At 35.7% G+C, this 17,774-nt stretch overlaps 1 protein-coding gene across 1 annotated transcript in view; it reads right to left on the reverse strand.

Annotated features, from left to right (window-relative positions):
- Positions 1-4,142: 4,142 nt before the first annotated feature.
- The window catches only part of CCDC14 (coiled-coil domain containing 14), a 44,926-nt gene continuing 31,294 nt past the window's right edge, over positions 4,143-17,774 (reverse strand). Inside the window, 4 exon segments of the mRNA XM_060010780.2 lie at positions 4,143-5,799; positions 11,596-11,728; positions 12,021-12,239; positions 14,497-14,579. Of these exon segments, the coding sequence (XP_059866763.2) occupies positions 4,875-5,799; positions 11,596-11,728; positions 12,021-12,239; positions 14,497-14,579 (1,360 nt within the window). The 3' untranslated portion in view covers positions 4,143-4,874.

Below are 17,774 nucleotides of genomic sequence, written 5' to 3' on the forward strand. Positions count from 1 at the left end.
TGAAACCTTAAGTGTCCAGCACAGTACACGCCCATATACATGTAGACCAACTATATATAATTAGTGATCATTAACAACTATTTACCACTGACAGTTTGCAAAGCATTTTTACTTATCTAATCCTCATGATAAATTACAGAAGGAATTCCTTTATTATTAGACCATGCTAGTAGAGAGAGAATGGCATACAGCTAGATTCTGGTGACAGATTTGGGGACCCAGGGGTTCAAGTGGTCATGAGATTCACCTGATATCAAGGAGACAGCATAGTGAAGAAAGTAGACTGAGAATCACAATATCTGGTTCAGGTGTTAGCTGTGGGGCCTTGAGCAAACGTCTTCAATATTTTTGTTTTCAATTTCCATATTTCTAAATTATCCTTGCACTGGTGACAGTTTAAGTTTCTGCCCTATCTCCCCTCCTAAAGATCTAAGAATCTGTGGCTTCTCCACAGCACAAGCAGTAGTGTGCAACTGTTTGCTAAACAAGTGAATTTTGCTTCAGAAGTTAATAATAGGTATAAAGAATAAAAGTTACAAGGAGGCTAACGCTAGGAGCTTAGATGTATGTAATAAAGCTATAACAAGCTGTTGCATGACCTTGCCCACACCAGGAGGAAATTAACTGAAGCCTCGATGACCATTTGTCAGGGATTTAGTTAAGTCCAGCAGTAGTTATTAACTGCCTACTATATAATAGGTACCTAGTGTCACGGGGTGTCAAAGATGAATAAATCCTGGTCCCTGCTCTTACGTACACAGGGTAGGAGAGGCTGAAATGTAAACTGATGCATCAGTAGAGGTATATCCAAGGTGCAGAAGTTGTACTCTGGGTTTGAAGAATGAGTAAGAATTTGTCATGAGCCTGAGGAAAAGGGTGGTCCAAGCAAAAGGTACATTTGGGATATTACCAGTAGTAGGTATCACTGTAAAACAGATTTCCTCTTCGGGTATGAGAGTGAGAGAGAAGACTTTTATAGATAGAAGTGCTTTCAAAAACCAATTTTAAGCCCTTCAGAAGTCCCTAAGATCTTACCATCTCTGATAATAATTCTCTGGGAGGTCATACTCGGGCCAACTGCTTTAAATAAAATATGCCCAGTTCTCTACACATGATATACTAAAACACCAATATATAAGTTATATAGTCATAGAACACATTTGTTTAAGCAACTTTAGGCAAAAGGAAAGCAAGAATTAACAGATTTGAAAAATGATTAAGGGAGTGTTAGCTCATAAATCAAATCCAACTTTAGTGTAATGCTTAAATTCTAGACTCCTAAAAATAAATTTTGAGAAAGGGCCTCTTACTCTAATAATTAAAACTTTAACCACTTCTGTCATTCTTTGTGACCTTACCCCATTTTTTCCTTCACAGCACTTACCCTTTGCTTGCGTCACACTGTAACATAAGCTCCTTGAGGGTAGAGAATACCTGTCTTGCTCACTGTTGTGTTCTCAGAACCCAGAATAGCACCTGGCACATATTAGAGCTTTCATCTCATTTATTCATTGAATGAATGAATGAACCTTTAGCTGAAGGGATTGCCCCATAATATGAGCACTAGATACACTTAAGTTGTGATTTGGCTGCATATGCCCTTTCTACCTAACTAGGCTTTGCAATTCTGCCCTACTTTCCATGTGGTTGAAGGCCTTTATTTTTAAGGCACTTGACATAAATGCCACCATTAGTAAAAAGTAGAGATTTCTGGACAATTCACTAAACTCCAAGGGTGGCAAGAATAAGAGAAAAATGTGCACCAAGTACTTCTTTGGCTTCTTTAGCCCTGATTCTAGGATCCCTACGCTTGGTCAAATAGAATCAGATTCTAATTTCCATCTTCAGTGGTATTCACAAATACTAAATCCATAATGAACAACCTGTACATTATCTCCACAGATCCAAGAAAGGACCGTAGAATAGTGACAAAATGCTGGAGAATAGTTCCTTCCTATTCTACAGCCAGTACCTATCAGGAGACCCTGAATTCATCCTTTCAGAGGTTAGGGGACAGTCCATATGCTTTTCACATTCTAGGATATCAGAAAAGGTTTTGTGAGAACACCGGGATTTGGGACTAGAATGACCCTACTGAGACGATGATGAGGCAGTTACAATGACTCCTAGTGTGAAGATCAGAACTACTGAGAATGGGCCCTCTTCCTCTCCTTTTTAGCCCACTCTCCATTATCACTACCGTTATCAAGACTTACACTGGAATTTAACTCTGAACTTAACCAAGAACTTGATTTTTCATTTTAGACAGTGCTTGCTCAGTGAGACTTGAACTGATCAAATTAAAAACCTTGGTGTCATCTTTGAGTTCTCCTTCTCTTTCATTTCCTATTAAGTCACCAAGCCTATTGAAAACGTTTCCATTTGTCTCTCCTTTTTCACTCTTATTGCTAAAGGCTTATCAATTTATGTCTGGACTACTGCAATGGCTTTCTAAGTAGTCTCTAGCCTCTCTCTCCTCTAATCCTTCTTATTTACCATTACTCTATGCAGTTTTAAGAACATCCAGTTTCATCTGGTGATCCTCAATTTAAAAAAAAAACACCCCCAGGATACCCTTACACCCAATGATTTCATAATGTATAATGGTCATTCCTCAGCCTGGAGCTCAAGACGTTCTACAGTCTGACCCCAGCTCTTCTAAATTGTGTTACCGTCATCTATTACTACCATTACCATAAAGGAACGTCAACCCTCTATTTTAGTCAGGTTGCTGTACCTAACATTCTCTGAATATACCACTCAGCCTCCACATTCTGATGATGCTGACCTTATAGGGGGTTAACATTTTGAGGATATTTACAGAATTATTCAAGTCCTATACATTCTTTAAGATCCAAATGAAGTTTCTTCTCTTCTAGGTCCTCCTCTACCATTTTGGGACTTCTTTCTACTCTAAACTTCTATGAAACTCACTGTCTATTCCATCCATTTTGCTAGGGTCATATTCCATCCTAAAATTTAACCAAATTCTTTCATGTTTCTATGCCATGTGTATGTCTTTAATCAAATAAACAGTAAGCTCCTGGTAAAGGTCCCCCAAGGATTTTTCTAGTCTCATTTGTTCTTCAATCAAATTATTAACCCTTAGTTAACTGAACCCATAAACATTAAAAATGTTTCTTTGCATGTTAGGATGCCCGTCCTATATTAAGGGTAAAAGAGGACAATCTTCTTGGATATCATATAATAATCTTAAGAATTTACTTCTGCATATGAATAACAACTGAATATTTAGGAATACACAGATGACACAAATTTCTCCCTTGCTTTATTATTTTGTATTTCTGAACTGTACTTCTGAACTTATGTGTTCAAGGGCTGTGAACTGTTACCTCCACATACAACAAGGAATTAATTTATGAATACTGGAAGTAAGAAATTAAAAATATTAATGGACAATTCTGTAAAAATAGCTTAGAATTCATTTAATATTTAGACCTAAGAAATCTCTTTCTATAAAATCTGAACATGTCAAAGAGACTATATCTGGGCCCTTTAGAATCTGCAGCCCCAACACTTAAAAACTAGCAGGAAGAGGTTCTGGGACCAGCAGAACACTCTTTAATGCTAAAGCCTGCCCAAGCACTAAATACAATGACACCAGGGAGGTGACTTGTATGGCATATCAGTGATAGCACACTACGCAGTTTTCTAAGAGTTAAAATGTGCTGTTTACGTGGAAGGAAATGATACCAAGTAGTCAGGGAGTGCTAGTTTAGAGAAGCACAGACCAACCTAATTCGTATTATTTATAGAATAGAAAATGTTCTCAGCTAAAGTGCTGAAAAAAAGAAAAAATTGGTCCAGAAAGGCAGAATTACAACCAGTGCAAGATTTATAAAATCCATCATGTTCAGAGACTTCCCTGGTGGTCCAGTGGGTAAGACTTTGTGCTCCCAATGCAGGGGGACCAGGCTTGATCCTTGGTCGGGGAACTAGGTCCCCCATGCATGCCACAACTAAGTTGCGGCATGCATGCCGCAACTAAGACTTCGCATGCTGCAACTAAAGAGTCCGTGTGCTGCAACTAAAAGATCCCACATGCCACAATGAAGATCCCATCTGCCTCAACTAAGACACGGCGCAGCCAAAATAAATAAATAAATAAATATTGTTTTTAAAAAGTCCATCATGTTCAAATATAATGACAAAAAACAAACACTTCTTTATTTAAAAAACCAAATTTCCAAAACTAAAACTTCTTTGTTAGCATTTATTAGTCTTTTACTTTTTAATGGTCTTAAATGTATTTGTGACAAAAATAAAGTGCCAAAGTTTTAAGAAACCATATGCTAACTTAGGATGTTATCTATATTTTCTTGGACCAATCAATGATTTTTTAAAATAGAGATATTGGCACTTTTTCTCTTAAAATAAATGTTTCTATGTCTCACCAATAACACCAGCCTGTAGCACAGAGCATTCCACATAAAAACACAATGCCATTAAAAACCAAACAGGAATCCTGAAAGAGAAAAGAAACTCTAGTTTTAATATAGTAAATTGTACCCAGAGACTCCCTTCCCATTATCCTTTAGAATAACCAGAGTCCTTCCAACCTGCACCCTTAGCCCAGCAGAGTAAGAATAAACTCTTAATTGATAAATACTAAATTAAATATTATTTACAATACTTACAGTATTTTCCTAGTTACACACAACCTTCTTCTCTTAGCAAATGTCACTTTCTTAAGATGACTTGTTTTTAAAAGTTCCAGTGTCAATATTTTCCAATAATAAATTTACTATTCATACAATTTATTATTTCACACATAATATAAAACTTTAAAGAAATTTAAAATATATATTCAATGTAGCCAAGTTCTATTCTTAAAAACAACTTTTCTTCTGAGTTTACGTCTCCAGAAGACCAGTCCTCAAGGACTTCTGGAGTCTAGCAATGTTGGCATCCAGTGCTGCAAGGCCATTTTGGAAGTCTTGTTCATCACGAGAAGTGAACGTTGAAAAAGAAGTGCTCCAGTCAGAGGTTAAATCAGAATTTAAAAAGCTACCATCAGAGACTGCACTACTTTTCACTTGAATGCTGCTGTTCTGACAAGTGGAGGGGCCATGACACGCAGCCAATTCCTCTGCCTCCTCAGTGGCAGGAGGGATCTTGCGAATGGCTTCCTTTATTATCCTGAGGAGTTGCTTGTCCTCCATATCAGCTGTTCTGGAAAGTTTCTCAGGTGCAACTCCTTCCTCTTTGGAAGAGGAACAAACTCCAGGTGCACACAATTTATTTTCTTTTTCAGCCACAAGTCCACTGACCATCTGCGGTGGAGCAACACTGATCTGTAGCTGGAGGGATAATCTCTTAGATAGTGGTGATTTCTTTTTAGAAGTGCTTCTAGCAAACGGAATGTAAATTGTCTTATCCAAATTACACTCATCTTCTATTAAAGTTGTAATTTCACTCTCCTCATCAGAATCCTGTTTTGAAAGGGCAGGAATGATTCCAGGGGCTGATGCTTCCATGTTCCTAGCATTAGTATGCTGAGGGCCTTCAGAGGGCAGAACATTTTCATAGGGTCTATCTGGCATTGTGTTTTCCTCATTGTTAATTGTAGAAAGTGGCTCTGAACGTGTAATAATAGTGTGAACTGGTTCTAACTTATTTAGATAGCTCATTATGGAAGTGTGAGCAGGGATTCGGTCATGTTGAGGTTGTTTTTCATAAATGTTCAGGAGTGATTTCGTAAGATTACTCCCAGACTTGCAACGAGCAGTGTCCATACTAAGATCTGAGAGAAGCTTTGCCATACTGGTCTGTAAAGTTCTGTTAAGAAGAATTTAGTACACTAATTATTTCTTTGTACCCATTTCTTACATTTATTTAAATATACCTCATCTTTAAAAGAAAGTATTTGAGGCAAGCACCTGGTTCTTAATACAGGAAAAAGCAACTAAAAGCACAAAATCACAGAATATGCTCTGGAAAGAGTAAATTAAAATAAGAAATGATAAAAGATCTTGGTCTGCATCAAATCGATTATTATTATATCTAAAAATAGAGGCTCAGAAAAATTTCTCTCTTAAGGTACAGAGATGCTTTATTTTTGAGCAACATTGCAAAATGGTAAATATATTACTCATTTGTTAGTGGATTCTGTTAGTAATTAAATTACTTTCCATTCAAAATATATATGCAAAGGACGCTGGAATAGTGCTGGGTAAAAAAAAGAGGATAGAGATAATTATCTAGTATAATTAGGTAGCAACAGCTAGGCTCCAGGAAAAGTGTGATATAAGGAAAACCACACAGGGTTTGAAGTCAGACAGAAATGGAATAATATCTTCACACTATCGCTAGCTGTGATGTTGGGCAAGTCACTCAACCTTCCTGAATCTCAAGTTCTTCAATTGCAAAATGAAGGTAACTACTTCAGAATTAGAGTGAACATTAAATAAGATAAAATAATAAAACATAAGGGTAAAGTGCCTAGCACAGTTTCAGGCTAAGTGAGTTTTTATTTCGTGGCAGCTTTTATTAGTAGTCCTATTAAAACCATTTTATACCAAGGCTTTAGTCTATTTGAATTGAATCATAATACACTCTTAAATACAGGTAAGAAAAAGAAACACACCAATTTTAAAAAAAGATACAAGGAACATCAACAGGTAATTTTAAAAGACTACAATTAGCCAATAAGTATGTTTTAAAAGTTCAACTCTTATCAGAGAAATTCAAAGTTTTTAAATGTGATTTTTTTTGGCCTATCAAGCTAACATAGGAAAATAAGAATATCCATTGTTAGAGAAGCTTGGAGAAGCAGGTATTACTAGTGGGAGTGTACACTCTCTGAGCAGACCAGCAATATATCAGAAGCCGTAAAGATTTGTATATCCCACACCTTTTGACCCACCAAGTTGCACTTCTGGAACTTTATCCTACTGATATTCACCAAGAGGCTGTACCCAGAGATATATTTACAAAGATGTAATTTATAACAGAAAATAAATGGGGTTAATATCCTCAAATACTGTGGACTGATTTAGGTAAACTATGGTCTTATTGCATCACAGCCATCTATAGCCATGTTGTAAAGAATATTTATTGATAAGAAAATGTTTATTATACCAGGTTAAATTTAAAAGACAGACCATAAGCAACACAATAACAATATTACTTTTGTAAAAACAGTTACACACATCCAAATAAAATACTAAAAGGAACCTTTATACGAAACCATTAGCAGTGATTATATCTTTGGATACAGAATGAGTGATTCTTTTCCTACAAAAGGAAAAAAATAGTTTTTTTCCAACCTGGCTTTCACTGTCATCTTAAATATGCTATGTTTTGAGTTCTGATTACCATTCAAATGGCAATGGCTCCAGCCACTTTTTCCTCATACCTCTTTCAAGAAGCTAATGAGCTACTATTAAAAGATTAAAAAATATGCTATAGAAATGTATATTTAAAGAAATGCTGTAATGAATAATGATCCACTAGTTAATTCAACAAGACTGCACACTGCGATTTTTATTTATTTTTAGTAAAGAAATCCTTATGTTGAAGTTCCTTTCCAGACTTAAAAATGTTATCTCTGCTGTGCACAAAATCTGCAATACAGAAAGGAAGGAAAGGACAATGTAATAAGAGTTTAATCTCTGGAAATTAATAGCAATCACTAAGCTTCGCATGTGTAAACAAAATGTGACTCACCATTGTCTTTGAAATTAAATCTCTGTAAGTAAAAATAGGCCAAAATTTAAAAGGAAGCAATACAAGCACCTAGATAGCTACGAAGTAGTTATTTTTGTGTTTCTAGTATATGAGACTCAGCTAAACACACTGATTTTTAATGCTTGGAAAACTGGCACATTTTCATAATAAGAAATGTAAAGTTCTTTCTTGGCTATTTATAATAATTTAAATAACTATCAGCACTTGTAAGAGTGCTCTCAGAAGCTATTAGAAGAATATTTACTAATTATTTACTGAAAATATATTAATTTTCCTCACATTTTAATGGTTTTATAACATGTATTCTAGTAAAATCTTTAAAAAGTGATAAAGATGTATTTCAAAACTATTGAAGGGGGCTTCCCTGGTGGCGCAGTGGTTGAGAGTCCGCCTGCCGATGCAGGGGACACGGGTTCGTGCCCCGGTCCGGGAAGATCCCACATGCCGTGGAGCGGCTGGGCCTGTGAGCCATGGCCGCTGAGCCTGCGCGTCGGAGCCTGTGCTCAGAGAGGCCACAACAGCGAGAGGCCCGCGTACCACAAAACAAAACAAAACAAAAAACTATTGAAGGTTGAAGAAAGAAATGGTTTAGGAAATCTGTTTAGAACTTGTATGTGAAACTTCTAGTTCCATCATCCCTCCCCAGTAGTCTGAGAAAGGCATTAAAAAATTTTGTGAAATCTCTGAGACTATTTAACACACACACAAAAATATATACCTATCTGAGGTGCATGGCTATAGGGAAAAGATATGGGATAGATGAACATGAAGATTTATCTGTATTGTCAGATGTCATTGCTTTACTCTCTAACGTCAAAAGTAAAATTTAAATGGTCACAGTTAGCCCAGCTATAGGACTGGAGATGTTCCTAATTAATTGAATTACATAGGGTACCACCAAATATATCATAAATCACCAGTGTGGGTGAATTTTGACATCTGAGCTCCAAGAGCATTTTTTTTGTTGTTTTGCTCTTTAATTTAAAGGGCAAAACAAAAATTGCCATCAGTGGGTATATATACTTAGCATTTTGAAGCTAGTACTGAATCTTCAGAAAATGCAGTGGCAGAACTATAAGACACTGTGCTAAGCCTGCCTACTATGTTTCTATAATCATTTAGAGTCTAGTTAGTCTGACTAATAGCTGAAATAGTAGTCATGAGGCAGGATTTATGCTCAGCATAAAAAGAAAAGGTCCTTAACAACAATGGAAAAAAACTGACAGGAAAGTTCTTGAGTCTTAAGAAAAGGAGAACAAAATGTCTATATCTAACATTTTAGACACAGTCTTTTCTAAAAGCAGATAATATATAAGAATTAATGACCTTTCTCAGTTTCTATGTTAGGGTAAATGTTAAGGCTCCAATTGGCAAATGAATCCATTGTCGTTGCAAGGCTAAGGAGGGAATCTGAAGTCTTGGCTGAAGTCCAGCTCACGTCCCAACTGGGTGTGAAAGTCAGGTATGTGCCTTCATTTCTTTGGGCTTCCATTTATGCTAATTTCTAGAATAACTGTACTATTACTTACTCTGAAAACTGTTCTTACATTTTTGCTATCAATTTTCTTCACAAATGTACCACACGTTTATCCTTAAAAAAAGATGTTATTTCCCTTCATACATCATCAAAGAACTAGAATAGCTTTTTGCTTAACGATGTGGATATTTAGCAACTAAAATGATTAAATATTTCTTGTGTGTTTCACACTCATATATTTGGACCACAGTATACAATAAACATTTGTTGAATAAATGAATAAGCAAATGAACCCATCCATTTATCCATCCATCTCCCCGGGGAAAAAATCCTAAGGTTTACGTAGACTAGATTAGGCATGGAGTTGTCACCAGGAATAAACTGTTTTAGTTAAGACCATACCATGTACGAGGGTGAAAGAAAACCTGGCTAGGAATTAAGAGATGTGAGTTCTAGTCCCAGCTCTGTTATTAACTCTCTATTAATATTTAACTTACATGGCCCTAGTTTCCCCAACCATGAAAATGCAGATATTTAAATCTTCCCTCCATAGATGAGGACAAATGAAATAATAAAGAGAGGACTTTGAAAAAAATCCAAGTGCTTTATAAAAAAAAGATAACATCAGCTTCTAATGTCATGCCCATAAAGGAGCTGGGTTTAGTAGTATGAAAAAGAAATTGAGGGAAGAAAACTCCCAGGGAGCTAGATTTTCTGCTTGGGGCCAACAACCATGCCCCTTAGAATGAGGAGATGCTGCCAGTGACACCGAAGCAACCATTCATGGAACTTGACCATGTTACCTTGCTGTCCTGTTTCTCTTTTCCAAACTGACTATATACCATATGTACTTTAATACATATGTTAAAAAATATGTATTAAAAAAGTTATTTTTTAACTTAAAAAAAGTTTACTGATATATAATTTATAAACTATAAAATACGGCATTTTAAAGTGTACAACGTAGTGGGTTTTTTGTATATTCAGAGTTGTACAACCATAACCTCTACCTAGTTTCAGAACCCTCACAAGAAACTCTGCGCCCATTAGCAGTCACTGCCCATTCTTCCCCTCTTCTCCCAGCCCTTGCCAACTACTAATCTACCTTTTGTTTCCATGGGTTTGCCTATTCTGGACATTTCTTAGAAATAAAATCATATAATATGTGGCTTATTGTGATTGGCTTCTTTTACCATAAATATTTAAAAATAACAGAATTTTTACCCCAAATTACTCCTCAGAAAAAAGAAGACGCTTTCCTTTGGAGACCTTATAAAGACTTTCATAAGAAGGGACATTCTCCTAATTACTTCACTTTGAACAAGAGTGGTATAAACCAATTTTTAGAAACTCTGCCTAGAACCTAATTAATTAATTATAATACTACATGGATACAAGAAGTGTATTTTGTTTTTTTCACTGTTCAATAAAAGTTTGAGTGAAATTATTCTGTGAAAGATGAATGAGGAAAAAAGTGATATTTCTATATTAATAATAGCTTTTATAAAGTCACTTCAAATATGTTTACAAAGCAAAATTAATATTATATATATTATTATTTATATATATAGTTCATCTATTTCCCTAAAAGTTTATAGTTCAAAATTGGGGAAAAAAGCTTGTAATTCAAAATGGGTCTTCTCATTTGAAGTACGAAGAAGATTGTTTTCTATTCAGGATTGTTTTATGTTTAGAACTATGAATTTCCAGGATCATTCAAAGGCATGGTCAGATCTGATGATATTCAGGCCTAAAATAACTGACTACTCTAGGATTTAAAAAATTTGTTTAAAATCTAATTCTCGTGAACCATCTCAAGAGAAAACTGAACTTTATAAGTGCATATCATTTAAAAATTGAGTGAGGTGGTTTTATTTATTTAAGACATGTTAAGGAATAAAGGGATCTTAGAAGTTGCTGCCAACTCCCTCATTTTACTGATGAAATGAATGAGGCTCAAAGAGGCTAAATGACTTACCCAAGATCTTATGAATGAGGGCTTACGGTGCTAAGTGCTTTTCATGAATGATTTCTTAGTCCTCCTATCAACCCTAATCATGTCCCCACTTTACAGGTAAGGTTTAGAAAGGTTAACTATCTTGCTCAGAGTCATACAGCTAATACATGGTAGAGCTAGGATTCCACTCAGGTTCCTCTGGCTTCAGAGAGCTCTTAACCATTTTGCCAAATAAGTCTTTAGCTCCTCATCAGAGGCCTTTTCACATGGTTTAAAAAAGCAGTTAGCCATGTTTGGAATTTATCTTAACTGGAACAGAAGAAAACATCATTAGAAATTAGCAAAAACATTGAGAAAAGGGTAGGGGTAAGAAAGCAGGTCCAAAATTATTTTGAAGTTCATAAATACATCTAACAAAAGGCATAAGTTATTCAAATGATGTCAATATTACCTGGTTAATTCTCTTAGTCGAGTCACCTCAGCATCACGCTGACGTAATGTTATTCCCAAAATCTGATTTTCCTTTTCTGCAGCTTCTAACTTAAACCGGCAGCTTTTCACATTGACTAAAGCTTCGTCCAATTCTAAAACAACAGAAAAGTTTTAGTTTCCCTATTACTTTTTTTTTTTTTTTTTTGCGGTACGCGGGCCTCTCACTGTTGTGGCCTCTCCCGCTGTGGAGCACAGGCTCCGGACGCACAGGCTCAGCGGCCATGGCTCATGGGCCCAGCCGCTCCGCGGCATGTGGGATCTTCCCGGACTGGGGCACGAACCCGTGTCCCCTGCATCGGCAGGTGGACTCTCAACCACTGCGCCACCAGGGAAGCCCCCTATTACTTTTTAAAAAGTGACCATAACTGTAGTTCAAACACATACCAATTTTCATTCTTGTTGTCTCAATGTCAAATTGCTGTTTATTTTCAAGTAAAGTTTGATCTTTCTCTTTAAATATACCAGCAAACTTTTTGTTTTCATCTTTCTGACTTTCTATCACTTTTAAAAGCTCTTCATTTTTACTCTGTAGTAATTCTTGGCTCTTTAGTGACTCCTGTAATTGATTTTGCAGTGACTTGTTCAATGATTGAAGAGAAAACACTGTAAGACAAAATCGATCAAATAATTATTACCCCAGATTAAAAACCACAAACCTGGAAAAGCTGTTTTTTTTAAAAGAAAAGGCTTAGAATTTATTGATTTTGCTTAACAATTATATGCTTGAGCAGTTCTATGTAAATACTAAATGTATTTAAAAGAACTGATTGGCAGAAGTCATATCTTTCTTCTCCAATTGGTATTTCAGGCATTAATTTTTTTACCTTTTTTAACAAAAAAATAATATATATACAAAGTAAAAAAAATTCATTTACCTTTTTTAACAAAAAAGTAATATATATACAAAGTAAAAAAAATTCAAACACCATGAAATACCAATGATACCAAATGAGTCTCAATGAAAAGTCTCCCTTCCCACCCCACCTCCACTCTCCCCCAAGAAGCAAGCAATATTAACTTTGATATCCTTCTGGAAAATACTTTTGCATATAACATATATTTAAGCATAAATGAATCATACTATACCCGTAGTTTCTAACCTTCCCTTTTCCCCCCTCCATAAGATTGTTATGTATCAGCACACAGACCTATCACATTCTTTCTAATGGCTATAAAATGGCACCTTTCATTTAACAGTTGCAGCCTTGAGTGAAGTGGAATCTGGGCATACAGTGGTGAACAACAGAGACATGGTTCCTGCTCTCATGGAGCTGATAGCAAACAAGTCATTATGAATAGTAATACATGCTCTCAAGGCAACAAGAAGGGAGATGGTAGAGAATAAAAAGAGATAGGCTGCTTAGAATGGCAACCACTGATCTCACTTTCCATCTTGGCCTCCTCTCTCCCACCCATCCCCATGGTTTATTCATAATGGAACCAGAGTGATCTTTTCCAAAATTACTCTGGTGAAGTTGAATGCGTTTATGAAGTGCGTGTTCTGTTGGGTGCTCATATTTTTAAAATTTCTTTGTAAGAGATATTTTTATATATTAGGAAAATCAAGCCTTTGTCATATCACACAAAAAAAATTTCCCCATTTTGTTGATGCGTTTTGAATGTATTTATAATTTTGTTGTGCATAAAATGAAAAAGATTTCTGGGACATGCTTTATCAATCTTTCCTTTGTAGCATGTGAGTTTTTGTTGGGCTTAGGAAAAGTTCCTAAGAATACAAAAAAAGTTCTTATCTTCTCCTCTAGTACTATTAGTTTTTTTTTTTTTCTTTTCTTTTACTTTAAGCTCTGTGATCCATACGGACAACTTGGCAATATCTGTCAAAACTGCAACAGTATATATTATACCCTTTGACTCAGAAATTCTACGGCTATAATCTACAAAAACAGTCACACATGTGCACAAAGATATTTGTACAAGGATTTTCATTGCAGGATTATTTGTACTGGGAAAATGGGGAAAGTACTTAGATATCTATCAGCGGAGGACTTTAAATACATTATGACAGAACTACATAAACAGAATATCTACACAGTTCTTAAACAGAAAGAAACATATTTATATATTTTGATAGAGAAAAATGTCCACTACATATTAAGTGAATAAATACAAGCTGCAGGAGTATATACAGTGTAATCTCATTTTCACAAAAGAAGTACATATATAGTTTTATTAGTGCCCATCTGTTAGTAGATACGCAGTATTTATGAAATAAATCAATTGTATATGAACAGGAGATATGTGAAAGGAAATACAGTCTTTTTTAAAAAAAATAGAGGTATTGGGACTTCCCTGGTGGCGCAGTGGGTAAGAATCCGCCTGCCAATGCAGGAGACAGGGGTTCGAGCCCTGGTCTGGGAAGGTCCCACATGCCGCGGAGCAACTAAGCCCGTGTGCCACAACTACTGAGCCTGTGCTCTAGAGCCCCTGAGCCACAACTACTGAGCCCTCGTGCCACAACTACTGAAGCTTGCACTCCTTGAGCCCGTGCTCTGCAACAAGAGAAACCATCACAATGAGAAGCCCGCGCACCACAACGAAGAGTAGCCTCTGCTTGCCGCAACTAGAGAAAGCCTGTGAGCAGCAATGAAGACCCAATGCAGCCAAATATAAATAAATAAATTTTAAAAATAGGGGTATTATTGGGAATTCACAGCATGAATCTTTTATTTTTGTGTTTCTGCACTATTTTAAATTTTAATGAGTATTATTCTTACTTTTTTCATGTTGATTCTTAACAAAAAGTCCACTTAACACAAAGTAATTAAGAAAGTTCAATTCTTTATCAACATCTCCAGAGCCACAAAGAATTTACCATCAGTTCTTAAGTTCTTTTACCTACATTCAAGGTTGCATTCCAGAGAACCAGATGACTTTTGAGTTTTTTCTCGTTCTGTAAGTTGCTGGTTCAAAATTCTCAATTGCCTAAATGAAATAATGAAGAAACATGAATGCAAGAATCCCAAGCTCATTTAACAGTATACATTTGACAGCCTATTAAAGTAGACAACACAAATAGTGGCTAGAACAGCAGAACTCCATTTTATCCCCCAAATATAAGACAAAAACAAAATAAACAAAGCAACAAAACCACACTACTGCTATTATTAGAAGGCCTGAGATAATTTTTAAAAGATTGTCTGGGATAGCATAAAACCACCCCTCACTAGAAAAAGGTTAACTTATTTTTCCCCTTCCCTTTTTTGTTCCCTTTTCAGTGATTTCGTTGTTTGTTTCTATTTCTTTCATTTCTGTCTCCTCTTGCTATTTTCTTCTTCTGTCTTCCTTCCCAGGAAGTATTTTTATTACTGTAGTAATTATCTACTTTTTAAAAGATCTGTCATAACTACGAACCAGAATACCTACAGGGACCGACTGCTATCAGACATCTATCTGCTTGGCTTGTCATGCACTGTAAAAATTGGAAAACACAAATTTATGCTTCTACTAATTTATTAGATGTAAAAGTTAATGTCATTAAGTAAAGAGAATGCTAATAAGCAGCAACTCTTTCCCAAAATGAACTTCACAATATGTAGCTGCTTCACAAATAGGAACATACAAAAGGAAGTGTTTACTTCTAAGAAGTTAATAGTTAAAAAAATGTATCTCTGGTATCTTTCCAGAATTACTTACCTGGAAATAATCAAAACTAAAGTATTATTGTTACAAAATCTAAAATTATAGATCCTACCTCACATCATTTGTATGGATTAATTCAGAATGGATTAAAGAGCTAAACATAAAATATAAAAATGAACAAAACTTAACTATACAAGTTTTAGGTGGAAATCTACATAATCTTAAAAAGTGGGAAGGGCATTCCTAAGCAAGACTCAAAATCCAGCAACCACCAAGGAAAAAACGACGGATTTAACTACATCAAAATATAACAGACAAAGGGTCTGTAACATTTAAGAACTCCTACAAATCAGGAAGAAGGGCAATAAAATGTGACAAACGATAAGAATGGGCAATTCACATAAGAAACAGAAATGGCCAATAAGCATATGAAAAATGCTCAGCTTCACTAATATGAAGAAATGCAAATTTAAAACAGGAGATATTTTATGGCCACAGGATTGACAAAAATGAAAGGAAATAACACTTTTTGTTGGTGACGGTATAGGGAAAGGGATTATTTCAATTGGTGGGAGTCTACTGGTGTAACCATTTTGGATGTCAATTTGGCATTATCCAACAAATGTAAAATGTTCACAATCTGTGACAAAATAATTCCAGCTCTAAGTTATCTAGCCTCAGGAATAGTTCTATATGTGCAAAATCATCTATAATCTTGTAGATATATATAAGGATGTTCTCAACAGCAGTATTTAATAGACGTTGGAAACAAAATACTACATAAATTATGATATATCCATACTATGAAATACTAATACACAGGTATTTAAAAAAAGAGACTGGCTTCCCTGGTGGCGCAGTGGTTAAGAATCCACCTGCCAATGCAGGTGACACGGGTTTGAGCCCTGGTCCGGGACGATCCCACATGCTGTGGAGCAACTAAGCCTGTGCGCCACAACTACTGAGCCTGTGCTCTAGAGCCTGCAAGCCACAACTACTGAGCCTGCATGCCACAACTATGGAAGCCCACATGCCTAGAGCCTGTACTCCGCAACAGGAGAAGCCACCGCAATGAGAAGCCTGTGCACCGCAACGAAGAGTAGCCCCCGCTCGCCGCAACTAGAGAAAGCCCACACACAGCAATGAAGACCCAACGCAGCCAAAAATAAAAATAAATAAATTTATTAAAAATAAATAAATAAAGAGACTGTCATGGAAAGATTTCCAAGAGACCTTATATAGTGAAAAAAACAAGCTACAGAACAATAGTATAACATGATTTCATTTTTGTTTTAATAAAATTCAGCTTTTCTGAAAAGGTTTCTCCTTTACAACAAAGAGGGCAGATTTAGAAAAGGCAGCATAGACTGGTAACCCATAACTCCAACTGGAGTGCTTCTTCTGATATTTTCCAGAAAAACAGCAGGTCCTTGTACACACCAAGTGTGTGACAGACGCTTTCCCTGACAATTCTGTATGTCCCTGGTCAGATTCTTCTCTCCTCTTCTCTTTTACAAGTTCATGGACCTGAGCTGAGAAGCATAATAAAACTGCTCCCATATTTAGGAAAACATTCCCTCCAACCTAATTGTACCACTAGCTACTCTCTTCCCTCTCATTCCCAGTTTTTGGGCCGGACTTTTAAAAAATGATTGTTCTATAAAAATGATACATGATAATAAATAAAAGTCTTTTAAAAATGGATAATGTTACACATGCTATTTAAAAGTATTATGTATTATATTTAAGTTTACTTTTCATAATGGAAAAGAATATGAAAAAGAATGTATATACATAACTGAATCACTTTGCTGTGCAGCAGAAACTGACACAACATTGTAAATCAACTATACCTCAGTAAAATAAATTTTTAAAAATTATTCGTAAACAGCCTAAAGGAAATAGGATATGAAAAACATTGATTTTGGAATTTTTACTGTCAAGATTACTAACAGTCCATTCTGAGCCCATAATTTCAGTTGTTTTAGTTCTATGTATAGATTCAATGTTCATCTCTAATCTACTCCTTTACCTGAACTCAGCTCTTGGTTGACTAGACTTTGCCATTCAAGAATCTTTGTTTCAAAAGGAGGCCAAGGGTGCTATATTTCCTAAGTTTTCCCACACTTTAGAATATGACTATTACCTTTACACTAAAAGGATCACTGGACCACATATCTTCTTTTCCCTTAGAACTTTGTAAATGATGTTCTATAATCTTCTGACAATTAATATTGCTGTGAAAAGGCTGAGGCCAATCTGATATTTTTCTCCTTATGATTTGCTTTTTCTTTTGAGCGTCTGTAAAAGCTAAATTTTTTTGTCCTCGAGGTGTAGTAACTTCACCAGCATGTCTTGGTATTGATCGTTTTGCATAGTTTTTCTGAGAACTTCTATACCCTATTGATCTGCTGACACAGATCTTTAGATTAGTAAGTTTCCCTTTATTTATCTATCTTTTAATATTTAATCTATTCGTTCTCTTCTCTTTTGCAGGAACACTATGCCAATTTTGCATCTCTTTTGTTTCTCTTCCAT

This window comes from Delphinus delphis, chromosome 4 (assembly GCF_949987515.2).
Source record: "Delphinus delphis chromosome 4, mDelDel1.2, whole genome shotgun sequence".
In the NCBI taxonomy this organism is placed as follows: Eukaryota; Metazoa; Chordata; class Mammalia; order Artiodactyla; family Delphinidae; genus Delphinus; species Delphinus delphis.